General features: G+C 52.3%; 1 protein-coding gene across 3 annotated transcripts in view; it reads right to left on the bottom strand.

Annotated features, from left to right (window-relative positions):
• ADAMTS10 (ADAM metallopeptidase with thrombospondin type 1 motif 10) overlaps window positions 1–18,659 on the bottom strand; it is a 49,131-nt gene extending 30,472 nt beyond the window's left edge. The window contains exons 1-3 of one of the 3 annotated variants that reach the window (XM_057421207.1): window positions 18,587–18,659; window positions 6,515–6,837; window positions 777–1,141 (exon numbers count right to left, since the gene is read on the bottom strand). In XM_057421207.1, the coding sequence (XP_057277190.1) occupies window positions 777–1,141; window positions 6,515–6,602 (453 nt within the window). In that variant the 5' untranslated portion in view covers window positions 6,603–6,837; window positions 18,587–18,659. Of the gene's footprint in view, window positions 1–776; window positions 1,142–6,514; window positions 6,838–7,262; window positions 7,386–17,686; window positions 17,766–18,586 lie in introns of those variants that run through there. The other 2 variants (XM_057421206.1, XM_057421208.1) reach the window with 2 other exon arrangements.
• Window positions 18,660–23,221: the final 4,562 nt, after the last annotated feature.

Here is a 23,221-nt window from a genome sequence, read left to right as displayed (position 1 = left end):
TCTGGCACTGCGATTTAGCAATAAATCAAATGTGAATTCATTCCCATTTGGAAGCTCTTCCACACTGCCAGAATACTGCTGTGAGGTGGGGCTGTAGCATAAATATGAATCTGGCCTACAGAGTCTTTTTGTACCCGTTACCCCTCCAAGGGAGCCATCATCCCTGGGATTCACTAAAAGGGTATGTTTGCTCCATCCCTCCATCTGGCAGGTCATGAAATGAGCCTTGGGAGCCAGAAAAATCACAGAAAAATAAGGATGGAAATCCTTAGTGTATTCCCAGTGCTGGAATTGCTCATACCTGGAGTATTTCTGAGAGGCATTCATCTGACCTATTCTTAAAGATCTCCCATGATGTAGGAGTCACATACTCTCTAAGCAACCTACAGCTCAGCTATCCCTACCACTAATGTCTACCATTAAGTTTTCTTGATATTTAAAACCATGATGTCCAGTCTGTTCAGACACGCAGATTAAAAGATGTTAAGACATTCCAATTAAAATAAATGGAAAAATGCCCACTGACTTTGGCAGAAACTGGACTACAAACGAAATACAGATCAGGAGCTCCTACAGGGTTGTGGCCTTCTTCACTCTCAGCTGACTTTTGATGCCACATTCTAGCTTGACACCAGCCCCATGCCTTTCCCACCACCATGGAACCCAAACCAGGCTTGCACTTCAATAGCGATGACCAAAGAGGCTACCATCAGCTCTGCTTTATGGGCATCTCTAGTTGTTACCAGTGCCCTTGACTGGGCAAAATCCAGACTCACCAGTCCATTGCAGTTGCTGATGGCGACCTTTGAGTTCAGGTACTGATCCTGCAAGTGTCCTGCGTAGTGGCAGTCTTCATGGAAATCATGCTGCCAGTCCACACCATCTCGCTTCCAGTATTCCACAGTGAAATGCTCAGCCAGCAGGTTGGAGTGCAGGGTCAGGTTGAGGAGGAACTGGGTTCGGTGGGCAGAGACTTTGTAGAAGACCTGCTGCTCAGATGGCTCGTAGGGCAAGGAGCCCAGGCTGCGCCGAGGGCGTTGCTTCAACTGGCTTCTCACGTCAAAGGTGAGGAAGTCCCCGTTTTGGTCCACTTGGATGGGGAAGGCAATTTCATAGTGATCCAGGCTGGAGAGGAACTCCTCTGGGGAGGGAAAGCAAACAGAGCAGGAATGGCAATCTGCAGAGGGAGGCAGAGTAAAACACAGTGACTGCAGCACAACTGAGCCGCAAGCACCACAAAGCAGTGGGATGGAGTCCTGACACAGAGGGTCATAGAATCCCAGACTGGTTTGGGTTGGAAGGGACTTTAAAGCCCATCCAGCTCCAACCCCTGCCACAGGCAGGGACCCCTTCCACTGGAGCAGCTTGCTCCAAGACCCTGTGTCCAACCTGGCCTTGAACACTGCCAGGGATGGGGCAGCCACAGCTTCTCTGGGCACCCTGTGCCAGCACCTCAGCACCCTCACAGGGAACAACTTCTTCCTTATGCTCTGTCCAGACTGCTGGATCCTTGGGGTATTCCCAAAGGCCTTAAGCCTTTCCCTGTCCTACCAATAGGCCTTGAGCCTATGGAGCATTATTTTCTCCTCTGCAGGTGATGGAGAGAAATGGACCGGTCCAAGGGACCACTCAGTCCGAATCCTGGCTCTGATCCTGAACTGTCCCTCATCTCTCCATCTCCACTGGGCAGAGGGACTCGAGGTTGTGCAGTCACAGTAGGAGGGTTATTTTAACCTGGATCCTTTCAGTAACAAAGCTAGCAATAAGGTCTCTTCAAAACAAGCTAGAATGAGCCTTGGGGCAAAAATAGCTCAGGAGAAGACAGTCTTGCTAAGGAATGGTGGTGTTCTTCAGCACATCTACAGCTGCCACATGGACCTGCTATCTCTGCTTTGATAACCTGCATAACAGCACAGCCTTCCCAATCACAGCTGCATTAGGGCATTAGGTACTGAGCATCCTCCCAAGAGGCACAAAGGCAATGTCCTTGCAATGCCAGCCTTGCAACCAAAGTAAGAAAGAGGGTAACCAGAATTCCCCAGCTGAAAAGGCAGTGAGAAAAGAACTCAGACATCCTGACTCCCCAGCCAGGTCTCTATCTATGACACCATCATCCCTGCCCAGCTCACCAGGATGGTGTTCTTTATTGTATCAGCCTGGCTTAGCACCTTCTCTTGGGGCACTTGAGTATTTGAGCCTGTCTCGTCCCACTTAGGAAATGTGCTCTGACAAGGTCCCTGTTGAAAATGTCTGCCTGCCCTCACAAGCTAAAGCAACACTTTTGGCTGTCAAAGAAATTGGCACTCGACAGAAATGTCTCATTTTCCAAGCAAAATGTCACAGGGACTGCCAGACTGGAGCTGAGCGGAGGTCTAGATGTCTCTGACAGCCCTCAGTACCATGGGCTTCAGCAGAAGATGCATAAAATCAGGCACTGGGCAGGCTAGCTCCTCTGATCTCAGTGTGTTCTCCTGAGCCCCTCGTCACTGGAGGTTTGCTCATGGAGCAGGAGAGGATTTGTCCTCTTTTGACTCTGGAAGATTCTTACTGTGCTTTCCGCATCCTATTTGTAGTTGTTTCCTAAGCAAACAGGAGAGGCCAGGCTGCTCCAGGGTGGCTGCATTTCGCCTGGCTCCACACAGCACCCATCTTCAAAGCCTTCCCAGCCATCACAAACTTGGACTCCAAATTACACTCTTACCACATGGCAGCACTGGAAAGTTTCCTTTTCCCCTAGTGCGTTTTCCAACGTGGGAGCCTGACAGAGCGGTTTCCTTGGCCACCGGTAATGGGACAGTCCTTCCCACCAGCTGGGTTTAGGGGTTAGCTCCCATCCTTCCAAACCATAAGCACTTCTGGCACCCATCCCTTGTCTCCACAAGCCAGAAATAATTATTAGCCTTTTAACTTCCTGTGCTCCAGCTTCTCCTGCATCTCAGCGCCTCGCGTGTGATGCAGCCGGGCAAACAAGAGTGACTGCATCTAAGCAATGACCTCAGGCTTGGAAATATTTGCTATCGGAAGCGTCTTGTTTGTCTTCTTCCCTCTCTGCAGTCTTGCAAAACAGTGAATGGGAAGGAGGTTTGTGCATGCAGTGGTTACAAAGGGCTTGGGGCAGGGCTGCAGCCCCGGCTCCTGACCCATGGGGTACATCCAGGAGATTAAAGCCTGAGGGATGGGGTTGGGTGTGAGACCCTGTTTTTGTTGTAGCATCACTGTGCATCCTCTCAGGGATGGAAACTGAGGCAGAGGAAGAAAGATCAAAAAGCAGTTCCTTGCATTACATGAATGTTTTAGGAAGTGATTCTTTAAAGTGGGGATGCCACAAACAGACACAATAATGAAGAGAGACTTTCAACACAAGGAAGAAGCCAGTGTCCTCATCCAGTGTTACAGCCAGCTCCTTCCCCTCCTCTAAACACGTGAAAGATTAGATTAGGTGCTAGGATATTAGGATCTTTTACTCCCTAACCCCCTGCACCCCACCCAACATCACAGATGTTCCCTAATTCCCTCATTTGCTCATCCCTCCCTTGGTCATGCTCCCTGTATTACAGGAGCTCCCAACAGCAAGAGCAGCACTCTTTGGCCTGCCTGCCTTCCTTCGGTTCAGAAAAGCCACCATGTGCCCTGTGACCCCTCAGCCACTTCATGCTGTATTAATAGCTCTTGGCCTGAAATGCGCAGTACTGCACCCACCGTATCAGGAGGGTCTGCACTGGTGATAAGCAGCCTGGTGTTCCCAGAGCGCTGTCACACTGCTGTGGAAGAGATGCTATAAAAAGCCTTTCTCCAGGAAAACCTGCCCGTGGCTGTGTGGGACTGAGCACGCTTGGACCACAAATGTCCCCGGAGAGGGCAAGGGAGAAAGCTGGGAAGCGGGAGGGAATGGGGTGCGGGGAGAAGTACCGAGCTGCCTGGTTCTGGTGGAAAGGGAGCACGCGTCTATAGGGACAGGGCTGGTACAGGAACAGAAAGGGCACAGGGGACACAGAGGAGCAAGCTGAACAAAAAGAAGAGAGGGAAGGTGAAAGTTGGAGGGGGAGGGATTTTGTTCTCTCCTCGTATCCTCACCACTGCCTCTCATTTACATTTACTCATTTACTCATTACTCATTTAAAGATGAAAAGGAAGCAGATGTTTGCTCCGGTCTTCTCACCAGAGCAAAGAGGAGCCTCAGCTGCAGTCCAGACACAGTTCCTAAGGGATGGCCGTGGAAAGCACTATGGGATTGCACGGCTTCAGGCTGCCCTGGCATTATGGCAACATCACTACATCCTCCGAGGGTCCATTGGCTTACATGTGAATCGGGAACAGGGGGATCAGCCTCATCCTGATGCCCTATGAAATGGGGAAACGTCTCATCTGTCAGTCACTAGAATTAAACTAAGGTGCAAGCACAAAACTTCTTTTTGCTCAAAGCCCATTCAGCAGCACGTTCAGCTGCTGTTCCCTGCACTGTTAAAGCCTGCAGCCTGAGTGTACACGTTACATCTGAATCTCATTACATCTCCGCTGGCCTGAAGAGGCCTTCAACACTGGGATGCTATTTCCCACCAAGATAATTACAGCTTATGACTGTGATACCTTAATCTTTTTCCTGCATAAAACAAATACACTGATCTGGAGTTGTGCACATGGGGCATGTGAAACCTGCTCCACTGCTAACTGGAGCAAGGCACTTGGTCCAAATCAGTGCCTTGTTGAAAACACCAGCCTTTACCCTCCGTGCCTCCAACTGCTAAGAGGAGATAAGTGTCTGACCCTCTTGAAAGGGTGTTGTGAGGATTAGGCACTTGCTATCTCAGCAGCGTGGTGAAGTGTTGAGTAACATCAACAGCCTGACGCCAGCCGTTCCGCATGCAGGGAGCCTAAAAAAGTGCTCTGACAGCAAGAGGGGCCCATGGGGCAGCGTGACCCTTGGGACTGGACAGGGACTGGGGAGGGGACAGGCTGCAATCCCCAGCCTGATGCTGCCAAAGCACCATGATCCCAGCAACACCGTGGGCTGAGATTCATCCCCCAGACTGCCTCTGGGAGAGCACAAAGACATGACCTGTAAATGTGATGAGCCCTGGGGCTTAGAGCAAGGTGCATTCACAAACAGCACGGGGACTCATGAGGGAGGATCCGAGCTGCAGGGTGGAGGTGATCTGGCAGCGGTGTCCTCATCAGAGCATCGCTGCATGGCGAACGCAGGGCACATGGAGGGAGGTGTGATCTGACGGGCATGGGAGGCCCAGAACAGCCACCCTAGGCACTGCCAGAGGCTTTGGCAAAAAGGACCAAAACCAGGGCTTGTTTCAGATTCAAGGAAATCTGCCTGTATAACCTTGCATGCTGCACAGCGCCGGCACAGCATGCAGCTCTGGGTCGGAATGCCTCTTGTTTCAGCCAGCATGAGCTGGGCAGCATCCCACCTTTAGCAAGGAGACGCAGCTCAGACCCAGGACACTGCATGGCTTTTGGTTGCCTTTGTTCCTCTTTCCAGTTCTGCTTCACAAGACAACCCACAGCCATAGTAACTACAGCCTGATGGCGTTGCACTAAGCAGGAGCCTGCTACGCTGCTGACCTTGGCCCCGCTGCAATTAGTCTGGGCACATGTACTCTGTCACAACTACGGCTGTGTAAGCACACTGCTGAGGCTTTAACACCTTGCACAGATAAATGTCTAACTTCAGAGCTCTTTCTTCTAACCCCTGGTGCCTGATGGCAGTGCTCATACTGCCTCTGAAGAAAAGGTCACGAAAGCAAACTAGTATTAAGCAATTTAACTACACTGTGTTACCTGCCCGTGCTGTATTTGTACTCCAGGCTGGGCACAAGGCAGTTCTCACCTTCCAGTCCCTTCCTAACCTGGAATAAAATCATCTACAAAGGCACAAATCTATGTATAAGAGACCCACATTCTGCTTTCCTTGCAATCACTTGCATATAGGGCTCTGTATTTAAACACAAGGCCATCAGAAGCAGAGTCATATAGGACAGGTACAAAGTGCTTACACCTGAGCAGGTTTGAGCATTTACTAATGGTAGCGCCTCCAGGAAGGTGTGTGCAAACTAAACCTCCTCCAGCAGCACACGTCTGACCAGACTCAGCTGGAGTATCTGTAATGCTCCATCAGCCACCTCCATCCCTGCACGTGCAGAGGACTCAGGCCCTCCTCGGAACAAAGCCTCTATTCATCCGAGGATGCGCCGCTCCACCCGAGTGGAAGAGGAGCTTCCTCTATTGCTAAGCCTGTACGTGGCTCTCATCTTGCACAGACCTTATTGCTCGGAACTCAGCACAACATCCGAGAGCAAAACACATCCCTTCCTCCAGGACAAGGGAAAACACCTGCACATTCAGCAGCAGGAGCTCTGCTGCAGTGCAGGGAGCAGAGCAGAGCTCGAGGTGTCTCCACCTCGTCCTCAGCACAACATTACCCCAGTACCTCCCCGGGGCCGGCTTTAGGGCTCCTGCCAGCAGAGGTGAGTGGCTCCAGCTCCCATTCCCATGCAATTCCTACCTTGTGACTGGAACGTGTCACCGGGAAAGTTGCGCAGAGCCGCAGTGAAGATGACAGTCCACGTGAGAAGCCTCCAAGCTATTGCCATGGTTAGCGATGCTTGTCTCAGTGCAGGGAGTATTGTGCCAGCTGAAAGGGCGCTGTCCCAACATGTCTCTCCCTCGGCCACTGCTTATGTAGAGACAGGAGTCCTCGGTCCCTCCGCAGGCATCCTCGGCCGCTCCGTGCTCTCCCAAAGCAGCGAAGCCAACGGTGTCTTTGCCGTGTGCTGTGCGGGGTCAGCATGGGCTAGTGTGAGCCCCAGGTTCTCGGTGGCATTGCCCCTGTGAAGCAGAGAGTGGGGATGAGTGAGCAGGAAACGGGCAGAGGAGCAACAAAGGATGGAGGAGAAAGACACAAAGAAGAAAATGGTGAGCAGAGGGAATGAGGAAAGCCTTAGGTCTTGGAGAAGGGAAGAGTGAGATGGAAAGAAAGAAAGAAAGGGGAGAGAAAGAGGGAAGTGAACGCAACTGCTATTAACAGTTCGCAGCACTGGAACGTCACGGTATCCTGCTACAGGGACACTGCACACCCGGGTGCTTCCCCGGGGAGAACCCTGCTCCCAGCACAGCCCCTGCACTGCTCTGGCAGCGGCACTAAAGGGCTGGTATACACCTTATTCCTGAGGAAAACAGCATCGAATAGATGGGCATCCTTTGTCAACACCCCCGAGGAAGTGCAAACCAAAGAGTGAGGTGGTCTCAGTTACCTGATCTCTTAAAGGAGAGCATGAAAGAAAAGCATTAGCAGGGTGGTAGCGAGCAGCAATCTAGAGATCCTCTCTCCTCCAGTTCCCCTGGCTTCAAAATACACTTTAATGACTGTCACTGCCCTGAAAGAAGAGCACTTGCTCTCAGAATGCGTTGGCTAAACCTAAGAAAGTGGTTGAAAACAAAGGACCCATTCAGTGAACTCACCCTTACCCTCAGCCCTATCCACAAATGGATCGTGAGATCCCAATTGTATTTGTGATTTAAAATGATTCGCTAATTGCTTCAGTGAAAGATTTTTGGCTCCCAGATAACTTCCACCCAGTCTGAGGCAATTACACAAAATTCACATAGCGCTGGAGAGCTGCATAAAGCCCGTGGGTTTTGTTTCCATCCAGCGACTCGATGACGTCTGCAATGAATACGGCGCATACCTAACCACCACCCAGAGAATCCCAAATATCTGAGCAGTGATGCTCTGCTCCAGAGCAGCTCGGCAGCAAAATGCAAGTGTTCTTGCAAAGGCCACAGATACCAAAGCCTGACATCAGGCCAGAGACACAGCTACAACTCACAGATGGTCCAGAACAGGGTGAGGAACAGCGGGACAGAAGCTCCTGAGCTGCTCGGCCGGAGACAGGAGGACAATGCTCTTTGCAAAGGTGTCAATAGCTATGGCATGTGTGTGGTCCTCGTCCCAGTAAGGAAGCACTTGGAATAACGCTGTTAACCCTTGCTTCTCTCTGCTCTTCTGTGTTTTAAATAGCAAAGACTACTGGCTAGAACACAGGGCAGGAGAGCATGGTTCCTTCTCTGGTCGCCTCGTGTCCTATTGGGAGTCTGCAGTTTACTTCAACTTCTGTTTTCCCATCTATATTATGCAGTTAATGTTATTTGTGCTGCGGGGGTTTGGAATAACACCCATTCCAGCATGAGACTACATAGGTGAGGTAAAAGAAGAATCACTGAACCATGGAATGCTTTGGGTTGGAAGGGACCTTAAAGCCCATCCAGCTCCAACCCCTGCCACGGGCAGGGACCCCTTCCACCGGAGCAGCTTGCTCCAAGCCCCTGTGTCCAACCTGCCCTTGAACACTGCCAGGGATGGGGCAGCCACAGCTTCTCTGGGCACCCTGTGCCAGCGCCTCAGCACCCTCCCAGGGAAGAGCTTCTGCCTAAGAGCTCACCTCAGTTTCCCCTCTGGCAGGTTAAAGCCATTCCCCTTGGCCTGTCCCTACAGGCCCTTGTCCAAAGTCCTTTTGTAAAATGTAAAGATGCTGAGAGGACCAACCACGCACCCTTAAATCACAATCTGGAGCTCTGCATTTTAAATGTTAAGATTTTTAACTGCTTATTTACAACTAAAAACGGCCAAAGACCCAGTGAGGCCTGGGGCTGGTCTCCCCAGTCACTTCTGGTGCCACTTGCCAGGTAATTTTTGCGCAAAGCACAGACACAGCACCCATGATAGTGGCCTCAAAGACTGTGAGGATAAACTGCCTGATGGGTGAAAAGCTGTCTATAGCTCATCTTGGGCTGCTCCAGTCACCCACAACAGGTAAAGGGAAGCAGGCAGTGGAGACAAGAGGGATGGGCAGGAATTCTGCCTTCTTCCACCACAACAGAAGGATGCCGAGGGTTGGTCCATGAGACCATGTTCACCTGGTGGCAGCATCCTTTGGAGCATCACCCACCAGATGCAGCATCGAGAGGGCAAAGGCAGGGCTATGGCAACGCACGGCCAAGTGCTGGGGATGCTGCAGGCTGCTCTGTGCCTGCTCCCTGCTGGGTTGTGGGAAGTGAACTGGAAAAGGGAGAAGGCAAAGCAAAAGCCGGGAATGCTGCGGCCCTAAGTCAGCATTTTTCAGCATCTATTAAAGCTTGAGATTCCAGCTTTTAAATCCTGTCACGGCTCCAAGGTCTGTGGACAGAAAGCTGCTCAGCTGAAGTGTATTCCCTCCTGGGCTTCACACGACTGATTTCTCTTGTTTTCCAGCTGTCGAACCTGCTTCCTCAAGGCTGTCGTTATTCCCTGTCCTTCCTCTGCCTCTCCGCGCCCCTGAGCTGCAGCAGCCGTGAGCGGTGCCCCCGTGTCCCCTCTGCCCTTCCCCTTCGGTCCTGGCTCCTCAGCATCCCCCGGAACAGGGGCCAGGGGGGGAGCTGCAGGCGCCAGGACCCCGGAGCCCCCAGCCTGGGGGCAGGAGCAGGAATTACAGCTGCGGAATTCCCATAAGCCAGGCTGGGGGAAGGGCCTCCAGGAAAACACGGCCCCTTCCAGCAGCACTTCACTTCCGAGACCCCAACGAGCTCATGTCCCGCAGGAGAAGGAGCCGGCTCCCTCCTCTCTGCCACGGAGGAGCACGGGCTCTGCGGCTTCAACACAGAGAAACTTTTCCACCACCTCATTTGTCAGACTTTGCTCTCGGAGCAGCAGCAACCGGACAAGCCTAAGGAGCCCCGTCCCGCGTCGGAGCCAGCGGGACACCGGGATGCCGCCGGTGGGGACGGAAGAGGGGCTGCGGGGAGGTCCGGGCCGTGGGGTGACCTCTCCGGTCTCGTGCCTCCCTCGCTTTGGGCTGCTTCCGATTTGCTCCTTCCCGAGGAATTCGTTGTCCTTGGCAGGCGCCCCGCTGACGCTCCCGCTCCCCGCGCCAAGGTGGCTTTCGCCGCGTGAACCCGTGGGCCGGGAAGAGGCGGCGGGATGAGGGGAATGGGGCCGGTGGCACCGGAGCCGATGGCGGCTTCGAGGTCACCTCTTCCCGCACCAAGAAAAAACACGGGGAAAAGATGGGGCTGGGGGCTAGGATTCAAGCTGGAATAAAGCAAAAAGAGAAGAGAAAAAAAGAAAAACAGATGACAACTGTTACTAATTTCAACATCGGGGCTGCAGACAGAATTCCCTGAAAGCCCGGCTTTTTGGCCGGGGAGGCAGCTTTATGGGAAGGTAATAGGAAGCAGATGGGCTCTGCTCGGGGCCAAGAGGAAGGTTCAAGGTGCCTCCTAGTGCAGAGAAAAGGAATTTAACTGCTTTTAAAGATGCAGGGCCCGGCAGCTTCCAGGTTTCTCATCCAACTTTTGCAAATTACGAGCTCAGGTGTCCTTTTCCCTTCTTTGAGAGGGAGAAATAAATACAAACACAGATTTCTGCTTCCAGCTTGCCCCAGTGGGAGGAAATACTTGCAGCATCCCCCCTGCAGCCCCCGGCCCTTCCACTGACACCTTCCTGACATGCAGTGCCTGTGAGCAGCGAGAGCAAAGCAGAGGGAGCAGAGCAGAGCATCCCATGGCCTCACTGCTTCACCCTCAACAGCATTTCTGGGCTGTGCTGTTGGCTACGGCATTAATGAATGGATGAAAGCCAGCAGCCCCCATGGTTACTTCTTGTTCCTCTGTAAAAGGGGCCATAGCTCTTCATAACCACATTGGGGTTATCACCATGCCACGGCCCACAGCTTAGCCAGCATTGGTGCTGGCTCCCTCATCACCCTGCCAATGGGCTGAGCAGCACTTCAGACCCCGCAGCTACATGGCCATTGTACACACAACAACAAAGGGAGTTTTGCTCTTCATCCACTGCAGTACGAAAGTGTCCCACCAGTTCTGAAGTTATCACTGGGGGAAGAGCTGCAAGCACACAGCTTGCCCCATGAGCATCACGATCTTTGCTAAATAGGGGGAGCACTGCAGGGTGCTGGGATCTATGGCTCATGCCAGTGTTACAGAGAGGCACTTGGCAGCAGCATCACCACCACCCTCATGGAACCCCTGCTCTGCACAGCTGGCTCTTACCTACCTCCTGTTCTCACAGCTGCCCACCACATCCACACTGCAGACCTCACAGTGCCTGTAGCTCATGGATGCTCAGCCTAAAGTCACCATGTTTCCTGGGAGAACAGCCTCCTTCTTGCTGCTGCTGCTTCATGGAGGACCACAAGTTTTGACTGTAAACCCTTGGCTGAAATTTATGTCCCAAATCCTGCTGTAAGCATAACTCCTCTGCATGGCCTCCAGGGACTGCCCTGGTTTCAGCTCCTGGTGCTGCACTCAGGCAACACTCAGAAAACCATCATGTACCTGGACTGCAGAGCAAGGAGACACCTTTGGACCACCAGCTCCATCTCCACCTCCCTGCGAGAGCTCACAAAAGCATGGGGGAAATTGCTTTATCAGGGGCTGGAAGATCTTAAAAGCAAAGGCCCTGGGAGCTCCATGGCAGGGGGCTGGCACCGGATGGGCTTTAAGGTCCCTTCCCACCCAAACCACTCTGTGATTCTGACACTCTGACCTCCTTGACACTTCCCCCAAATCACTTCTCACCACTTCTACATCCCTCCTTCTCACCACCTGGACTGTGCACACCAGGGTAGGGCAATAGGCAGGTCTCTCCCTGTGAGCACTGCATTCCCAGTGCAGAGGGGGGTGCTGGCCTGATGCGCTCCCCTTGGGTGATGGGTGCTCCATGCCTGCACAGTCACCACCATGGCAGGTTCCTGCACCTTCCTGAGGACAGAGCAAACAGCGCTGCTCCCCCGCCACGCTGCACCTCCTGCTTCCTGAGACCTGAATCCTGATATTCCCGACAAAGTATTCCGCTGGACTGCTAAGCTGAAAACACGCTGAGGTGCAGATGGCAGAAGCCTCTTTGCAGCCATCCTGCCAGGACTTCCACTGGGAAGTCATTTCTCAGCTCTGGGGTAGCATTAAGGGTTAAACCCAGACAAATCAGCCTTAACTCAGCAGCAGCTCACTGCGAGGAGCATTGGCTGCAGCGCGCAAAAAACGGGTTAAAGCCACAGGTCTGCAGAACTGAAAACAAGAGCTTGAACTGAGTCTGCTTTGCTGCTCCAAGCCTGGCCTCTCTGGGGGCACAGCAAGCAAGGAATTAGAAACACGTAGTTATCACTGTTCACCAGAAAACAGCAGCCTCCAGCCATGGGATGGTTCCTGCCTACACTGCTCTACAGCAACCCTTTAGGATCCTCTCGCCATCCCTCTGGCTGCTCCCGTTATCAAGCCCACGTTGGAGCACAGACAAGGGCTTTTGCCTTTTCCTTACTCACTGGCTGCGAGGGGGCCTTCAATACTCGCTGCAGCCCCTCTCTTGTAAGGGCTGTTTCATCTCATCCCAAGAGCAGCTCTTTACAGACACCCATTCCAGCGACTCCAGGGTGAAACTCAGTGTTTGCCTGGAGGACAGATGAGGCTTTTGCACTGTTAAAACAAGATCCAACCCTAGCCAAAGGCAACGTGGGAAATCCAGACTGATGCTGCCGGTCTGAACCCCAGAGGTGAAGGGTCTGGTCCTGGGTCTCCATCCCCCTGCCTGGTGCCCCGGGGTGAGCAGAGAACACCCTCGTTGCCTTCGGACCCCCGGCTCTGTGTTCCCTGCTTGCTGCCGCACTCCACATGGGCCCTGCTGTGCTGCAGCCGGGCACACCCTCCATCCCTTTGTACAAGCAAAGCTTCCCAGGGGTTTGGGCTCGCTCCAGTACTGTGTGGGAGTAGCTTTTCTTTTTAAAACACGAGAACTGTTTTACAGTCAAGTCTATTCAGTGCAATCACGGTGAGGAAAGGACCGAATTACCCCCTTGCTCCTCCCCAGACTCCAGCAGGAGCTTTCATTTCACCAGCAAAAGGGGCAAAAGCAACCCATGGCATGCGAATGGAGAGCTGGGAGCACTGACCTCTCCCTGACTGCTTTGCTTTCTGGAAATCCTATCTGTCCGTTACATAAGGATCTGGCCCTATCTGGGGGTCACTGCATTTCCCCACGTGTGGTAAAATGCTCGGAGGTCCTCAACAGGAAAGCCAGAGAGAAGTGCCAGCTCATCTCATCATCAGGGAGGGGTGTTCTGCACGGGGCACTGCGAGCCCCAGGGCTGAGCCCAAATCCAGCTGCTGGACCAGCCAGCATCAGCCAGATGGAAAGTGGCTACTGAGAACCCAACAGCTCCCAGCCTTGGACTTCTTTTGCTTTAAGGAGATGACTCCACCAAGCAGGTCCACTTTCAGACAGGACTTATGCAATAGTTTGGAGCCGCTCCACGTGACCCAGACTTGCTGGCCCCCAGCCACCACGCTCCTTGCTGGCTCCAGCCATGCACAAACCAGCAGAGTCAAAAAGACAACCGAGAAGTCATTGACAGAAAGGGCATCTCCTACCATGCAGCGTCCCCGCCAACCACACGCATGCACAGTGCATGGAACTATGCACATGTCAACCACACGCATGCAGATCACGGCTGTGCACGTGGATACACGCTACCTGTATGAGGATAGAGGTTATCTGTATGAGGGTGCATACTACCTACAGCACACCTGCGTTCGCTGCCCACTGCGTGCCACCACACACCACTGATACCTGTGGATATGGCATGCACAAAGGCTGGGTTTGTATCTGGAATGTGTATTCCATGTCTGCCTAGCTGCCTTCTGCCTTCATAAGACTACCCCTTCTCTCTGCCGGGTTCAGTGCAGCCAGCAGAGAATCCCCATCTCCTGGGTCTCTGCACCAGCACAGAGCAAGCCCCATTGCTCTGCAGTGCTCTGGATGCCAGGAAACTGCCCCAGGCGCTGGGAAAGGCCCGGAGCACTCACATCTCACACCTCGGTGCAGGCGGGAAGCAGGCGCTGCCATCTGCATCCCGGGGGAGCTGGCTCCAGCGCCAGCCCTCCAGCAGTCTTTGTGCTTACACAACACAGCAACACAAGGCGCCCAGCCCCGGGGCTGCCTAAAGACAAACACCGTCCTGCGCCAGCACTGAGCTCCGCTCACCTGCAGAGCCGCCACCGGTGTTCTCCGGCAGGGATCCGGGCTGCCAAAGGGATGTGCTTTTTGTTCCAGCTCAGGCAGTGCCCCGTTTTACACAGTTAACGGCTTACAGGGACCTGCCACAGCTCCCACACCAACTGTGGCACCCTAAATTTGACTCCTTCCTCAACCTGGCCTCCAAGCAGGGCCATACCCCATTCATCTGTAGTGCTGTATCCATGCTGGGACCATCCAACAAAGACGTGTCTGATCATTACACTGGAAGGGCTATGATGCAGAGCAGAGCCCCACTAAAGCCCTCATCGCCTGCCACACCACCTGCATCCATGGTACAACACAGGGTCTTATGCTGAAGCTGGAGTTGTAAGAGAACCCCACTGAGCCTTACAGGAAGAGCATCTCGGGGGACTCCTGTTACCCACAAGGGCTGTGAGAAGCACCATGGGGCCTGCAGTGAGCACAGAGATCAGCAGCTCCTTCTAGCACCACCACAGCACAGCATCCCCAGGCATAGCAGTGTTTAATGCTGCATCCAGCAACAGCACAGAGCTGCACAGGGGATGGGATCCACAGCATTGACTGGCTCCACACCCATTGCTGATTTGGTCCTGCCAGGCTGAGTCAAAGTATAATTGAGGATAAAAGGGACTCAAGGGGACCTCTGGTCCCACCCCACTCTCAGAACAGCACTAACCTTGACATGAGGTGAGATCTGGATCACAAACCCCAGATTATCTCAGGGGTTTACACACAGAAGTGCCTTGGAGGAAGCACAGTGAGCTGTGAGCAGGACCCTACAGCAGCAAAGTCAGTTTGGACCACGCTGTCCTCCCAGTAAATCAGAAACACGTCCTTTCAGGGAAGTGGCTGCATCATGGGGACACAGAGAAAGGGAGAGGAACCCTGGCTGGCCAAAGGGGTGGCTCATCCTGATCTGCTCTGCCTGCTTGGCTGCGTGCTTCCAGCACATCGGGACCAGGACTCCCTGCTGCAGAGGTGCAGGAAGCACCCAGCCTCCCAGGGCACCGAGAGCACAGTAACACAAATCCTGCCACCATCCCCACAGCCTCACCTCCCTCCAGCATCTCCCTGCCAGCAGGCAAGTGCTCCCGGCTCCATTTCACAGCAAGGCAAAACTAAGGCAAGCAGAGAAGTGATTTGGTGACAGCAGAGCAGGAAGCGTGTGCAAGAGCATGGGGACCCCACCATGCAACCACCCTGGGGCACCCTTCGTGCAAGGCAGCGTGAGCACCAAAGACCCCAACACATTTTACCCCAGAGGAACTTGCCAAGGGAGCTCTGCAGTGGGGTGAAGTCTTGCAGATCCCATTGGGCTGCATGATGCAGATCCCATCCTGCTCTCACAGATCTGCAGATCATCCAGGCTCTGGCTCCCTTCAGCGAGCTCTGAGAAATCTGCTGTGCAGAGAGTTTATGGGCCCTTTTGCCCTCCCTGCAGGTTCTCTGTTCAGGGAAACATATGGCCCTGCTGGTTTGGATTTGATGGCGTACGGCAGGGTGAAACAGCACGTGTGGCTTCCCAGCGAGGAAGCTGCAGCCCAAAGGATGCCGAGTACATTTCTTTGTGCCTGGCTATGGAGGAGCTGCCTTCATCCATGGCCAGGGAATGAGGAGCTGCTAACCCCGACAGGACTTAGCTCATCTTTTGCACTGTGGCTTTGACCAGAGCCACTTTGGGGTGAGGTCTTAGTCCTGTTAAGGTCAGCAGGACAAATCCACAGTGGGAAGCCAGTATTTCACCCAGAAGTTCAGCTCAGCTGGAACCAACATTTACGAAAGTTGGAATCCAGAAAGATTTGCAGAATTGCACAGGAATAGATATAATTGAACTCATTTTCCTTCTGAAAATTAAGCTATGATGGAAGAGTAGGAAACAACAGCAATGCCAGTGGGTTGGGATGAAAAACAGATACATGAAGATGCTGAACGGTCAGACACGGCATACCCCGAGCATTCCTTTCCCAGCCTGGAAGAAAGCAGAAGGTAGATGGTAGCAGCAATGGAGCAGCCAGGTGGAGACCCTGCGCTCAACACGTGCCTCTGACATTACTCCACTGAAGTCAGATGGAGCTCAAATGTTTTGGCAGTGTTTCTCAGTGGTGAATCTCCCAGGTCTTGAATCGGTTGCAGATTCAGTTGAAGGCACTCGCAGTAACCAAGACTGGAAAATGTGCTTTGTTGGTGTCCCTTTAAAACCTCCTTCTGTGTTGAAAAAGGAGGCTGTATCCCAACCCCTGGTTTTCCATGTTTCACATTCTCCAATCACGGCATGAGATCCGACCTGCTTGCTGATTCCCAGGAAATGTTTGTAACCACTCGCCCTGCAAACATTTCCTATGGTGGTGGGGTCAAGCGAAGACCTTTTTGACTTGCTTGTCTTCAGCACATCTGAGCTGACCTCATCCAAATCACTAGTGGATTGTTCCTGAACCTTTGGCAAATTTGGTCCGAATTCTGTTTGTTTTAAGTTCATTTGTGTTAACTTGAGATCTAGGCAGGACAGGACGTGACAAACACATCCTGCGGTGTTTCTGGCTTCGAATGAACTAATTGCTGGAAACTTGGCAAGAAAAGTGGGTTTTGGAGTTGGGGGTTTCAGATAAGCTTTAGATAAGTGCTTGAACAGAACCATCCCCTGGGTGGGCCTGATGCAACCTGTGCTGAAAAGCCCTCCATGGAGCTGCTCCTCTGGGCAGCTGAGCCCATGCTGTCTCTGGACCAGGGCTTCATGTGATGATAAGCACACTTACTCCTCCCTGTAACAGCCTCTGGGTGGCCTTGAGCCATCAGTGATAACAGACTCTTATGTTACAGGTTTGCATGTTGGTGTTCAAAAGGCCTCTCCCCTAAGGAGCAGACACTATGTTGAGCAGGCAATACCTTCCCTTAGGGCTGCACTTCATACCCCATCGACTGCTCACCCAGTCCCAGCTTATTGGGGTCTTCCTCTGCCAAAGGAAACAGTTCAGCCCCTGAGCCTTATCTGGGAAAAGCATGATTTACGGGAGATGACAGGACCTTTCCCATTCCACCCAACAAGCAGCTGCTTGGGGAATGCAAATGGAGACGCACCAATGAGCGCTGGAGGGGTTTAGGGATCTAAGGAGGAGAAGGGAAGGAGAGGGAGCGGCTGCGGGGCGAAGCAGGAACAACGGGAAGCTGAGGATGGAGCAACTGGAGCACTCGGTGTGCTCCATATGTGGAGAAACCCTGTGACACTGGAACAACCTCCCAAGAACTGGAGGAAGCCTCGCTGATGGAGACATTCCAGGCTAGCCCAGGCAAGGCTCTGGCAAGCAAAGCAGAGGGATCACCCCTGCATTGGCTGGGGAATTGCCTGGGCCCCCAGCAGAGCATTTCCCCTTCTACCATCTACAGCACGGGGCAGGGAGGACCAGAAACGAACAAAGACTTCAAATACTTCTTGCTCTCACCCATCATGCACTAGATTGCACACTGTCACCACGTGAGCTCTGCTAACAGCAACATTAACGGCCACAATAAGAAACAGATCTCTGGTGTGGCTCTCTCCAGCCAACATGGGTCTTGGCATGCACTGAAACAGGAAAACAACCCCCCCCCCCGAGGTTACATCCCTGCATATGCTTGACCAGAAACAGCCCCAGGTACCTGCCCTGGAGCGCAGCTCCGACCAGCACGGCCCAACGCTTCCTCCTTGGTTGATTCTTCCCCTCTGGAAGCTATTTGCCAAGGTTATTTTATAAACTCCTTTCTATTTATAGCACAGCTCCTTCAGCTCTAATGAGATAATCTTCTGGCATCTCCCCATCACTAATATTTACTTTGATGTTTAAAATAACATGTTCTGAGGGATTGATCTTCTGAAAAAAAGAAAAAAACCCTTTAAAACATAATCAAAGCAAAGAAATACCCGACTGGTGCAACGGGGCCAAACGCCTGGTGATGCCCCCGAAGTTAATGACATTGCAACTATTTCAGGGCAGACAGTTTCTAATCCTCTGACCACATTGTACAGGAGGGGAAGAGGCATTGGCAGCTCCTGAAGATGGAGAGAGACAGCAAAAGAGGGAGCGCAGGATGTGTGTATTCCCGGGAATGAAGACAGCGAGGAACGTCTCATTCTGCCGCAGGGATTAGAGCTGTTGCTGTCTGTAATTGAGAGCTTTGCCCGCGGCAGCTCTGGAGCAGAGGATCGCATTTGAGAGCAGCAAACACGATCGGATGGCTTAACGCAATCAAGCGAGCGGAGTGGCGTGGGGACAGGGGGAGGCGAGGGAGCCGCGAGCGCGGATGCCTGACTCCTGCTGCCTGCAGACGCTTTGAAACACAACCCTGCGTTTTTATGGAAACTCTGAATGTTGGAGAAGGGTGAACATGGTTTTCATTCTCATAAATGTTTTTCCAGCGTGCAATGCTCTTCGGGCTCATTCCTTCTCCAGGGAGACGGTTCTGATTTCAAAGACCATTCGCGCTCCCTCCGCCCCAGACCACCCCACTCCAACCTCAAAGAGGCTTCTCTGGAAAGAATCATTTTTAAGAGTGTTTTACCTTTTTGAGTGTTTTCCCTTCTTTCTTCTTTCCCCCCTTTTGAATTCTTTGAGCTTTTTTCTTCTTCTTTTTCGCAGCAGCAGCCAAAAGCTCCTCTCTCCCCCTCGGTCCTGCGCGTGTCAGAAAGTTTCCAGGCTGAGGGTTTATGTCGCCTTCCTCAATAACCTTCTTCTGTCAGACCCAGGCAGCGCTGGAGCAAGAGCCTTTGCTAAGAAGTCTCCTTTCAGGAAGTGAGCAGTAATAAGAGAGCAGCTCACAGGCAGCATGGAGAGGGGCTGCTCAAATAAAGAAAAAAAAAAAAAAGGGGAAAAAAACTTTGCTCAGGAATTTTGCCAGGATTATCCCAAAAAAAAAAAAAAAGGGGGAAAAAAAAATCCCCAAAGCCAGAGGGCTGTAAAAGTCCCGCCCTGGCTGCTGACATCAGTGCAGAAGGCAGGTCTTGCCTGCAGCACTATAAAACTAATCGGCTTAGCCTTACTCCATAGGAGCAGGCAGGGATCGTTCCCGGCTCACAGGCCGATCCGACACCCCAACATGAAAGCGATAAGGCAAAGAGGTCACTGATGGTGGCACACAGCACACAAAGCACATAAAACAAGCCAGGGTTTGGGTGTTCCCCCTCCTCCAACAGCTCCCATCCTTCCTTTTAACAGTAGCTTTCAAACTGCTTGTAAGACACCAGTGCCTGTCTGATGAAATGGCCTTACCAAAAGCCTCTGTGCCCTCCAGTGGGGTTAGGTATTGGCTTTAAGGTTAAAAAAGCCCTCATTAACTTGCTCATGTTTTAAGAACTCCCTTCCCTCCCCAGTTACATCATTTGTGCCCTGCTGGCTCCGGCCCTGCCATAATTTCTCTTGTTCTGCTGCCACCATGGAGTGTCCCACAGAGGACAATACAAAGTAAAGAATAAACATTGCAAATACATTAAAATGCTCCTTGTTTCAACACAAAGCCCTCTCAGGACACATAAAACAATAAGCAACAGTAAAGGGCAAGAGCTCATTTCCTTCTCCCTTCTGAAGTCATCTTTTGAGATTAGAAAGCTGAAGCCTTGCTAAAGAGAGAATTACCTGGAAATTCAGCAAATGTTATAAAAACAGGCCTTTCCACAGTGCCAAGCACTGCCCAACTTTTCCCTGGATACAGAGAGGGGCCCTGGGGCAGGACACAGGGAAAGGATGGCAGGACCGGGCAGTGGTCCTCCAGCTTGAGCCCATCTCTGGGGACAGAAGGACCCCAAAACCGCGTTCAAGGAGCCTTTGAAAAGATCTGAATGAAGAGTAAAGAAGTGAAAAGCTCCTGGGTGAGAGGTAAGCTGAGTCTGAGACCAAACTCCTTGACCATGAGACCCCTCTGCCCGGGAGCAGACGGCAAGAAGGGGCTCTGTGAGGCGGGCAGGGGGCTTGTAGCCCTGTGGTGCGGGTGCCACGTCTGCAGGACAAGCAGCTCCTCCAGACTCCGTGTCCTGCCCTGGCCCTTCCAGGTCAGCACGTTGCCAAATCCACAACATTCAGCCCTTGGGCAGGCCGGACAGCCGGGGCTCTTGGTAATGGTCCTGGGTGCCGCCCAGGCTGACCCAGCACTGGTCTGTAACCATCTGACCATTAGATGGGAATGGAGAAAGAAAAAGCCACAAAGGCTTTTTGTTCCAGCCCAACATCCTACCCCAATGCTGGCCATGGCATGCCTCAGAAAAGTGATTAAGAACAAAGCATGAAGCTGTGGTGCTTTTTGTGGTATATCCTCTTACATCCACTGCTATCAAGAGACTAAGTGCACGGCTGAACCCAAGCCAGAAGCTCTGTCTTTGCATTTAACAGCCATAATTCATTTGCTTTCATAAATCTGTGTAAACCCTTATTGAAGCCCTTTGAACTCTGCTCCCTGGATGAAGTAGCAGAGTGACCTGAGCAGGAGATGCCCAGGAGGGACCTCCTGAGCCTTTGACGATCTCAAAGTATCTGGTATTGCCTGGTAGATGTGCTCATCCTAATAGCCCTGAAAAAACAAGGGAAAACATCCTTTGCTCCCAGAAGGAGATGCCAATGGTGGGAGTTCACAGCCCCCGTCCCTTGGAGCATCCCAACACGCACACAAGAGCCACTCTCCCTTACAGGCGTTCAGACTGGAAAGGCCTGGCTCTCCATTTGAAAACCGAGTTCAAAGGGGCTGGAATTGCTGGGCTGGAGTTTTGGCTGATTCCCTGGCTGGGTGGAAAGAGCGGTTTCCTTCCTCCCCCAGCCCTGCTGGCCATTGTCTGAGCCCCCAAAGCACACACATACAAGAGCAACTAAACAAAGTATTTGGGGGTTAACTGAATGCTGCTGCTTCTGGCCAGGGAAAAGCTAATTGCTCAAAGCATGGCCCAGAGCCGTACCAGGGGCAGCTGATGATACATGCATACAAGCATCTGCTGATGCTTGTCTCCAAACACACTCAGGGCATAATGAAGAGGGACTGAGGTGCAGGTGTCCACCTTCCCTGCTCAGCAGGGAGCAGTTCATTGCTACCTGTCCCTTTCCCTTCCCAAAGAAACTTGCTTTTCCCCGATGTGCAGGGTCTCCAGTCCCTCCTGGATGCTAAATACAGTGTTAGAGACTCCTGGCATACAAGGGTACACAATCCGTGTGCCTTGGGCCAACCCTGCAGCCTGGTACCCAAGACCAGTCCTGCTCTGAGGACCCTCTTAAACTTGTACCAGGCCTGGGTCTTACTCCAGTCTCAACCTGTCTCTGAAGGGGTGATGGAGCCACCGCAGAGCTGTGCACACCTTCCCAAACCTGCACAAAAACCTCGAAAATAGGGAGAGGTAAAGGGACAGGATACTCACAAAAAAAAGAAGCAGAGGGTATTGGACTCTACCTGAAAAAAGGGTTTCACAGGCAACTGACGGTCACTGCAATTCATCTCCAACATCAAACAGTGCCAAGGAGCTGCTTCCTCTTTCTAGGATGAAGAGATGAGAAGACACTTGAAATCCTCTCCCTGTGGCAACCCTGCATCCTCACTCACCCCTGGGATGAGCACAGCACCAGCACCCTGTCCCCGATGCTCAGCAGCCTGGTGACACTGCACCCTCCTGTGGCTACACGTGGCAGAAACCGCGTGCTCGGGTCCTGCGAGGTCCAGGCTGGTACAAACCCTGCAGGGATGATGCACTGAGCCCTGGGGAAGCACGAAGAGCAACGATTCCAGGCAGGCTTTGTGCTGTAGCTTCTCAGTGCTGCTGGGCAATGCTCACAAACACCCAGTGTGCCCAGCTGCAGCACCAGCTTGCACAACACTAAGGCCAGTGCTCATTTTAGGGCTCGAAAGGCAGCAAACTCTATCCTGGGTGCCATTAAAACACATAAGGAATGATGCTGAGGCCTGATGGGGTAATTTTGTAAAACCATTTTGTACGTGAAATAAAATATTCTCTCTTTTGCTATGTCTAAACTGCACGGCCTGGGCAAAGTTCCCAGCTCTGGCTCTACATCACAGCCTGGCCCCAAGTCCGTGTTGGGACTCGCTACTTGGCCACAGCCTAACCCTTTTTATGGTTGTACAGCACCTAACACAACAGCCCATTCAGCCTTTTAGCTACTGCTGTAATAAACAAATCACTCTGCTCTGTCTGTAGCCCAAACACTGCAGGTTGAGAACCTGCAAGTGAAACCAGCTGTAACCAAGTGGGTTCGGTTTGCCACTAGTTCAGACACGTGCAAACTAACTGCCCACCAGTAAAACTCAGCCTCAACAGTCCCAGGTGTTCCATAAAATGGGGTTGGCATCTCCCAAACCTGTAAATCCAGCTTGAAGCTTTGGAAGCACAGCCATCGAAAAGCCTTTATCAAGATCATTGTACATCACCTTGTGGGGATTTAGGGGAAGGACGCCTTGCTGAGGGGTCAGGACAGAGCTCTCTGCTATCACTGCAAAGGGGCTGTGTTGGGATGCTGCGTTTTCATCGTTGTAAACTGCCCAAGTGACTCATCCCTTCTATCTCAGGATCTCACCTTGTCCTTGGAAAAATCTTTACTATGGATGTCTGTGTACAGCCCCTCCTCCAAGTGTAAACAAAGGGGTCCTCAAGGGGGATTTGGCAATGAAATGCCATTCAGTTGAGTAATGCTGAAAGATAACTTGCATTTTGCATATCTAACCGTATTACCACATGGTGGTATTCCAATCAGTCCTGAACATGAGTAAGCTCAACTGACAAGAACAGGATCCTTGTCCCAGCTTCTTTTACAGTAGAGTCTTCTGCCTGCAATGAGTCTCTTTGGGATTCTCCATCCACCTCATTGGGGCACCTCTTTGCATTCAGCAGACAGAAGTCACAGTGCTGGAGCCTTTCTTCCCATTCACCAGGAGCTGGCCCTGAACACTGACCCTCTACCCATCTCTTTCAGGAAATGAGGTGATGGTGAGCTGTTTGCCACGGCTAATGATGAAACACAGAAGCTTTTCCCTTCTGGAGAGGGAGACATGTCCCTGAGGAGCAGCTGAAAACCCTGCCAAAACCAAGCACCATTTGGTGGGACTGATTTTGGATGGTTCCTAGCCCAGCTGGTTGTGTTATATGGCCATTTTAGCACAACAAGAACTAAACAGAAAGCAGGGCAGGAAACATAGGCTGGGAGAGGCTTCTTG

The sequence above is a fragment of the Pezoporus wallicus genome, unplaced genomic scaffold (assembly GCF_028554395.1).
Source record: "Pezoporus wallicus isolate ANWC-B61680 ecotype Strahan unplaced genomic scaffold, APGP_CSIRO_Pwel_v1 scaffold_14062, whole genome shotgun sequence".
Lineage (NCBI taxonomy): Eukaryota > Metazoa > Chordata > Aves > Psittaciformes > Psittacidae > Pezoporus > Pezoporus wallicus.
The sequence above is the reverse complement of the archived record's forward strand: the minus strand, read 5'-3'. Positions and strand labels throughout refer to the sequence as shown.